Here is an 8,608-nt window from a genome sequence, read left to right as displayed (position 1 = left end):
CGTGTAGGATCATCTTAGCCTGAAGCTTTTGGGTAACAATTCCCACTATAATAAATATTACACAGGAACTAAAATATTTTAGACGTGGACAAATTACTGACAACAACCCGGTTCAAGATGAACCTCGTCCATTGGGTGCAATTTTGAATTCTGAACAGTTTGGTTTTTACAAAAGGTAAATATCGAATTGATGATGTGGAGTACCAAACATCAGAAGATACAAGATCTCCAGAAGAGAGGAAGTTATCCCTTGCTTCAGTCTCAGAGGAAGAGGTCATATCAGACCCACAGACCACAACACCACGGCTCACCCACTAACTACTGCTAATGGGGTTGTGCAATAATTAGAAAGTAAAGGGGAGGTAATTCATTCTTTATGTTCAAAAATTACAAAAAGATAACCGGACTACATTAAATTTTCTTTCTAAATGAAAAGCAATCTCCATGAAATTCCCCTTAACAATAATTCAAATTCTGTATTCTAGATTATCCAGACAAAAAAAGAGAAAACACAATTTGCAAATGGACTACTATAAACTATTGGATTGACAGCCTCAATTTAGTACTGTTAGTCTTAGAATGCCTTTGTGTTAATTAAAATATAAACATGAGCTCACATTATGTTAATTTTTAGCCAAAATTTTGCATTTTTTTTCAAAGAAATTTCTTGGCGGGAAAAATTTTTCTTTTCAATATAATCTTACAAATAATTATATTTTTATCAACGTAAGATATTCTTATCTAAGTCAAACAGTATTATTTTGAGGCTGATATATAGAAAATATTCAAAGAAAACCCCTTGCTTTACTCACACTATTTTTACACGTTAAGAAGTGTATAAGGTTACACTTAGTGTGTGTAAAACAAGCCGGGTGTATACACTCACTACCTACACCAATAACCGTGTAAACAGTGCCACCTAACTCTGTATTCAGAGTTTACACCTCTTCGCGTTACCTACTAACACGCCCTTATTGGTGTAAGGATACCCAGATTATAGTGTAAATTTGCACCAACGTTTCAACACTAAACGCGGTTAAGATTACACCATTTTGAGTGACAACTTAGTTTTTACTGTGCACTTGTTTAATTTTACTCTCTGGTAATTAATGTACCAGAAACAATGGAAACAAATGCCTCACTTTTGATACGACGCCCAATGTGTGTGTGTGTGTTTTTTTTTTTTTTTATTCAAGTATGTATTTTAAATCCACTACTCTTTGCCCCATTTTATCATGTTTTGCACCCCGGTCTTGGACCTTCAAGTTTACCAGCAGGCGTTTTTTCCTAAATGACAAGCTGAGCAATAATACTTGAGAGTGGTAGTCTGTTGCTATATCAGCTTTTGAACTATGCCATTTTAATGATGACCAAAAAATATTGTATCTTGCTGCTCCTTCCATTACTCGGCAATTGAATAGTGTTGTACTTACTCTTGTAATAATTTGGTAAATAATACAATTGTGAAATATTACTAAATGTCATATTCATGTTTTTTCTAAATGCCATACATCATTATATAAAACAATCCCTACAGATTACTATGTACATTATGATTCGTCTTTCCATTAACAGTTGGAAAATAATGTCGTTTATAAATTTATTTGTAATCTGCCGATGACAGGCTAGTTCTCCCGAGGAAAATCTAATTCAGTTTATAGAAACGAAGGCCATATAATTAATCATTAAAGGGATTCAGTCTTATAATTCTTTGTTCTGCTGATCATCATCTATTATTCATGTAAACTATTGCAAATGGTTATCAGCATCGTGTTTGATTGGTTTAATTGTTGCAGGTTATGGAGTGTTTCAACGAATTGGATTCTAATTGTCAGTGACACACATTGCCTGTTTTCATTTCAGCATTGGTCGAGATAATAATTCCACGATCAATGAATAAATATCATCTAAAGAGCTTCGTATAAGGAGATGCAATCGAAACAAGCTATTTCATACGAGAAAGGATGCGGAAGAATTCCTAAAATGGCTACACACAAGCGTTTTGATAGTTCGGTTTGACCATCACATGTCGTCATGAATATTCATCATCTAAAGTAATGTCTTGGCAGGGTTTCTGGAACATCAGGAACCACGGATATCTGAAAGTAAACAAGAATGGTTTAAATAGAACTTATAACAGATGACAATGTTTGGCAGTTTCCGTAAAGATGGATCTGTTGCAGAGCGGATGCGGAACTTTCACGGTAGAACGTTAAACTTGAAAGTATTCCCGAAACCACCCAATTTAAAAGTGGAAAAGTTTTTTGGAAGAGAATATCCCTTTAACACTTACCATATTTAATATTCTGACTTGTTCCATTGGTAACTGGTATAATAGTATTAGTAGAATAGTATAGTAACACGATCTTTCTTCTCTCTCAAACACACGTTCCCTACAACACGCCAGCACGCGCATACCTGTCTTAAATCTTGGTGCGAGTGTGTAGAATAGTTTTACCGGTACATCAACCTCTTATTGAAATGATAAGATAATTCTCTAAAGATTCAAAATGAACTCATTTTTTAAAGTTGTAACAGTTTTGGCTGTTTTGGAAACTAGCTGGTTCACACCGTTAGTTCAGGTACGTATTGATGTTGAATTTTATTTGAAACTGAGACTTTGGGTGATTGGTCGAAGGTGGAATTAACTGTCTATTCGCCGTTAATAGGTCAATTATTAACAGTTTATTGGGGTTAATTTCATCGTAAATATGCCAGACGATAATAATCTAAGATGTACATTAGGTTAATGGATGGTAACGGTGCAGCACATATCTTGGGGGAATCTAACATAATATTTATGATATGCTCTGTGCTATGCTAACTTGTTTGTGAAGTATTTAGGTGCTGGGTCATTAACAACAATGAGGTTACGTATGCGTGTTTATTCGATCATAGTAGTATTGTAGTTTACATGGAGCCAAATAATGCCTTTGAATAATTACGATCTCTGTCAAGATGTTTTGCAAGATGTCAATGACGTCAATTTTTGGATGTTGTTTCAAAAACCATCTTTCATGAAATTTTCAAATCAGTGTATTTGTAGTTGCGAAGTTTTAGTTCTGGTAAACGAAATTTTCCTCTAGATCATACCTTATTGAGAAAGTTTATTGCGGTCTGATTTTAAACAACGTGTTATATTTCAATGCCCATATTGCAAAATAAATTTCTAATAGTATTTCTTTAATTTCTTTGTATTCTTGATGATATATATCTCAACGTATCGGCATTTTGACTGATGGTTCTATAATTAGAATACCATTATCATTCCACTACATTACGATTTTATTATTATATTACATAACATAATAACCATTCTTCTGGAACTGTTACAAACCAAAGTTCATGGTAGCGTAGAACGAGAGGGGATGTCATGTATTTAGTGATCAGATTGCAGGACCTACAACAGATAGTCGGGATATCGATAAAGATTAGGGTTAAAGTTAGATTTCTTATTGCATCTGCAATGTTTCAAAATGTCTGACAAGTGGAACTGTCTATGTACCGATACTATTAAAGTTAGTTTGTAACTGTTTTGCCTTAATATATCTACTATATATGAATTTCGGGTGTATATTGATATATTTATAGGGGTATCTAAAAATTGTTTTCTCGTCTTAAAGGGACAGATCCGACAGATGCGCCATTTTGGGGATCGATTTGAGTCTTGAATATTATGTAATTGGTCTTCTGAAGTACTATATGAACGAAAAAAATCTTTCAAAAATGTCTAGGAATCACTTTTCCTATTTCTATACATATCTTTTCTTTATATGGCAGTGTCTCAAGAGATGACGACTCATCTGTGTAACTTTCAAACGCGGATACATTTGGAAACACATGATTTGAAGGCTCATTGAAACTGTGAACACTATTACTTATTGGGTGTTCTGAAAAATTCCGTTTCTGAGACTAAGATATGATTGTCAAAAAATGGCACAACTGTCCCTTTATTGTTTTTTATTGCGGGTACTTAAAGCTTCTACATCATTCCTGAAAACTGATCAGATTATGCTATAACTGACTTAAAACAGTCTTTGACTTTGTGTATAACAATAATTCTGGTTTCATTGGGGCTTCTCTAAAATCCCATCTCAAGGCCATGCGCATGTATATTTGCAAATCTGTATATTTCAGTCAAATCGACCAGTTGCGTACACTTCGACGTATATATACACCTCTAATGTTTTAGAAAAACCCAAGATTGGTCAAAAGTGCTCAAAGTATTGCAATTTCTTTAGGCGCTCCTTTTAGGTTACATAATTGTATATATATCAATAGTTTTTCGGTTAAGTACTTATTGAAGTTGCGTTTTACGTCTACGTTTTACGGCTTCTACTATGGACAACGCAACTGTTGTGCCAACTCAACACAGATGAACAGGTATCGTATCACGAATACGGGTTTTGACATAGTTTCGAGGAAGTTTGACGAATGGGGCGTGGTTTGGACACTATGCTGAACAGGTAACTGAAGACAAGTGGAAATTATAATGGCTCAAAGTAACACAACTGTATCTAAGGATTTATTGGTGTAAACAACCAAAAACAAACAGATGAATTTCTTAGTTTCATCTGCAGATTTCAGTCTGATTAAAATTAGACTAAACTTTCGTTCCGTTTTTTTTTATGAGCTGTTATTTTTGATATAGCAACTTCAGTTGCTAAAAAACGAAACGAAAGTTTAGTCTTATTTGAATAAGACTTTGCAGATAACAATAGAATTGAATCTTGGTTTTCTCTTAAATATTTAAAAAGTGTTATTAAACGTCAGTTTCCCTAATACTTTCATACATCATCTAGCATAACAGTCAAATAAATTCTGGAGCAGTCATACATGTTTAAGATGTTAAATAAATAATGACTACTAATAGCTGCCTTTATCCCTAAAGAAATGGAAAATCGATTTAAATAGCTGTTGGGAGATAGGTGATAGATGACTTCCAGCTTGCACGATCCTCAAAACCAGGAATTATATCTAATTATTAGTTCCATAAAAACAATAAACTATAAAAAGACGGATGACAAGAGTGAATTTTATGAAAAATGGAATATTGTTCTTAGTTCTCTAGGGAATTTGACTTAAAATATTCATGATATTTCTCACTGTCTTATTTTATATACTAATAAAGTTTTTACATCATAAAACATTGAAATTGACACTATTTTGATAATTGTTTTCAGACTAAACTCTCTTGTTGTTCTATTTTCTATTTGGATATACAGTAATTTACCTTCTACAACAATAAATATATATACCAAATAAACTATAGTGGCTTTGTGATGTATCGAGTTGACAAATACAATCGCAGAATACTTCAAGTGTTTTGAAACAATTCCCGATTCGCTATACCCGCTATTTATATAGCTTATTATTGTAGAGCTCAAAATTTACCGCCTAAATACATATGACAGTGGTCCACAGTTGCACTATTTCCCCGCTCTGTATGGCGGGCGTTATAATACTATTTTCTCTTTATGGCTCTACAATTTGATTTTTTTCAGGCTGAAACAGTTAGAGTTACTTCAATACTGGTGAGTATGTTTAGCGTGCAGATTCTGCACATTTTTTTTTTATCAAAACGAACTGTAATATAAGAGCTTTGAAGATCTGTCAACATATGAAGAATCATTAATAGAAATTTGATAGTCATATAGTCGCTATACTAGTATAAACTTTCTCTACCATTGTATTATTGGAATTACAGGGAACGTTGATTTCAAGCCTGAAAAATGTTGGCTGACATAAAAATTTAGCGGTTTTTTGGGTAAAGCATATAGATAGATCGTTTGAGACGGACAAGATGTATCGTATCGTCTGAAGCAACGCCTGTACAACTATTTTGACAATGTTTTAACAATTTTTTCAGGTCCAACCATATCTGATGATATCGAATACGAAACAACCGGGCTATTTTGGGTTCGTAAAAGATATCTTAGATAAAATTGCAATCAAACTTAATCTAGATTTTAAAATTGAAGAAGTCAAGGATGGAAACTTTGGTGCTATACAGTCGGATGGTAGTTTTAATGGTATGATTGGCGAGGTTATAAACAAGGTAAATAATTTGATCATTTAAGTACATTATGTGTCTACTTTTCACATGAGTTGATGAAGGGACTGATGTGCCCTTTTGGTGAGTTGATTTTAGTCTTGAAGATAGGAAAATATTCTTCAGAATCACTAGAAATGTTAGAAAATTGCATAATTCCTTTAAAAATACTTCAAACTAGAAATTTTACTCACTATTTCTATATATGTCTTTTCTATATATAACACAGTATCTTAAAATGACGAGTCGTTCAAACGCGGATAATTCTGGACACACATAGATTTGAAGGTTCAAATTTCGACGATGAGCTGTGAACACTATTACTGATCGGCTTAGTTAAAAAAATTCCCGTTTCTGAGACTAAAGTATTATTGGTCAAAACAATCGCGCATCTGTCCCTTTAAGTCTCTCAAAATTAGAAGAAGAGAGACGTAGATCTGACTATAGAATAAATGAGCACATTTTTTTCGTGATTGTACTGCAACATGAGTTAACTAACTATACAAAGGATAGTTTCGGTGCCGTTACAATTTCTAGATCCTTTCCACTATGCACTGTATAGTTCCTCAGCTATGCAAATGAAAGCGTAATCAGATGAATTAACTTTTTTTAAACCACCGAAACTTTGATTCGACACCATCTTCACAATTTCAAACTTGATTTTCACCCCGCGTTGAGCTCTCTGGTGTTAAAAAGAGAGACTTATAGAGGTGATTGTTTCCTTCCCCTAAGTCCATTCGCTGCAATTTTAATCATATTTTAGGAAGCAGATATAGCCGCAGCTCCAATAACAGTCAGTTCCAGAAGAAGAGAAAAACTAGCCTTCTCTACTTCAATACAAAACTTTGGTTATGTAATGGTCATGAAAAAACAAGAGGAAACGTATATTCAACCATCGTTTCACGAGAGGATTTCTCATCTCTACCTTCCCTTGGCTGATAGTGTGTGGCTAATGTCCCTAGTAGCTTATTTTATTACTAGCACTGTTCTCTTTATCGTTGGCTATGTCAATCCTTATGAATGGCGAAGGATGTCTAGAGATGGTGAAGCTACTGCAAGAGAGGGAGAAACATTCAATTGCATCAACTCCTTCTGGTTTATCGTCAGTTCCTGGGCCTTGCAGGGTAAGTATCTTATTATCAAAAAAATCACCGTTTCGCTAACATTCTGTAGCTTGATGGAAACTCCCGCGATTTGTCAAATGCTTGATGCAATACGATGTCGATACTAGGAATCTGTTGTAAGTTGACTTTTGTGCTTTTATATGCAGTTCAGTATATGAAGATCCAAGTCTTGTTGCAAATTTATCTCTAAGCGCCAAGAACCATCATCATTCTTTAAATGTCAATTTTGTTCCACAATTTCCCATTCTTCAACCAGTTACTCCCCTTCCATTAAGTGTTTTGTCGTTCGGATGACACAAAAGTAAATCTAGGTCCAGTTTACTACAGGCCATGTGCATTAAAGACCATCACATTTAGTTGAAAAATCCACTGTCTTGGCAAGATTTTATTATTACAAACTGCATGGCGTTGTCTGCCTTCATTGTCCCAAGTAGGTTAAGAAAAGTAGAAACTAAATTTTATTTCTAATTGTAGGTTTTGGTGCAAGAACACCAAGATCAGTTGGTGGAAGAACTGTTGTTCTTTTCTGGTGGGCCTTCGTCATCATCTTTGTTTCAACTTATATAGCTAGTCTGACAAATCTTTTACGAATCAATCCAATCAAATCTGAAGTAACTGGACCGATACACAACCTGGAAGAACTCAGTGTTCAGTCTGATGTCAAATACGGGATGCTGAGTGCTGGTGCTACGAAAAACTATTTTGAAACCGTACCTATAGCTTACATGCAACGAATTTCTAACTATGTCGAATCAAATAAAGCTGGTACTGAAATTAACACTATTAAAGAAGGTATAGATAGAGTATTGTCATCTGGAGGACGATTCGCCTTTATCATGGAATCGGCAATGGCCAAATATTACACCAAGACAACATGCGATCTCTATTACACTGGAGACCTAGTAATGTTGGGAAATTATGCATTTACTTATCGCATCGGTTACAAACATGCCAAAGCTATTGATGTGGCTATCCTAGAATTACGAGAGAGTGGAGAATTGCAGATATTAGAAGATAAATGGTTTGGTGGTTTTTGTGAAAATTACTTCCTAGATTCCAAGGGAAAGGCTGGTGAAATCGAGGTTCCAAAGTTCTACAAGGTCGACCTGGGTTCCTTTTCTGGTGCCTTGATAGTTCTGCTGATTGGTGTTGTAGCTGGTAGCATTATTACAGGAATTGAGATCATTATCTTTAAGAAAGCAGAAGGTGTAAGTAAAAGCAATAAGCTTTTGTTGTTGTTTTCTGTTGAAACAAACTTGCAGGTGGCTCGATCTGATACATAGGAGAAACTGAATCTTCTTAAAAAGTACCCTTTCTTATAATGCGACCAAACCATCATTCGTTCCGCTTTTTAATTGGTCGGGTATTGCTTGCCAAAATAACTTTTTTTGTATAAACAATATTTATTGACATAATGGGATTGGGGAAGTAG

At 34.5% G+C, this 8,608-nt stretch overlaps 1 protein-coding gene across 1 annotated transcript; it reads left to right on the top strand.

The window, feature by feature from the left end:
* Positions 1-5,917: 5,917 nt before the first annotated feature.
* LOTGIDRAFT_54193 (hypothetical protein) lies at positions 5,918-8,213 on the top strand (the record flags this gene model as incomplete). Its single annotated transcript, XM_009067492.1, has 3 exons — positions 5,918-6,058; positions 6,816-7,180; positions 7,664-8,213. Coding segments are annotated over 3 exons (1,056 nt in total), but the record flags the coding sequence as incomplete, so codon positions are not given.
* Positions 8,214-8,608: the final 395 nt, after the last annotated feature.

This window comes from Lottia gigantea (genome assembly GCF_000327385.1).
Source record: "Lottia gigantea unplaced genomic scaffold LOTGIsca_83, whole genome shotgun sequence".
NCBI classification, from domain to species: domain Eukaryota; kingdom Metazoa; phylum Mollusca; class Gastropoda; family Lottiidae; genus Lottia; species Lottia gigantea.
Note: the sequence above shows the minus strand (reverse complement) of the source record. Positions and strands in the feature narration are given on the sequence as shown.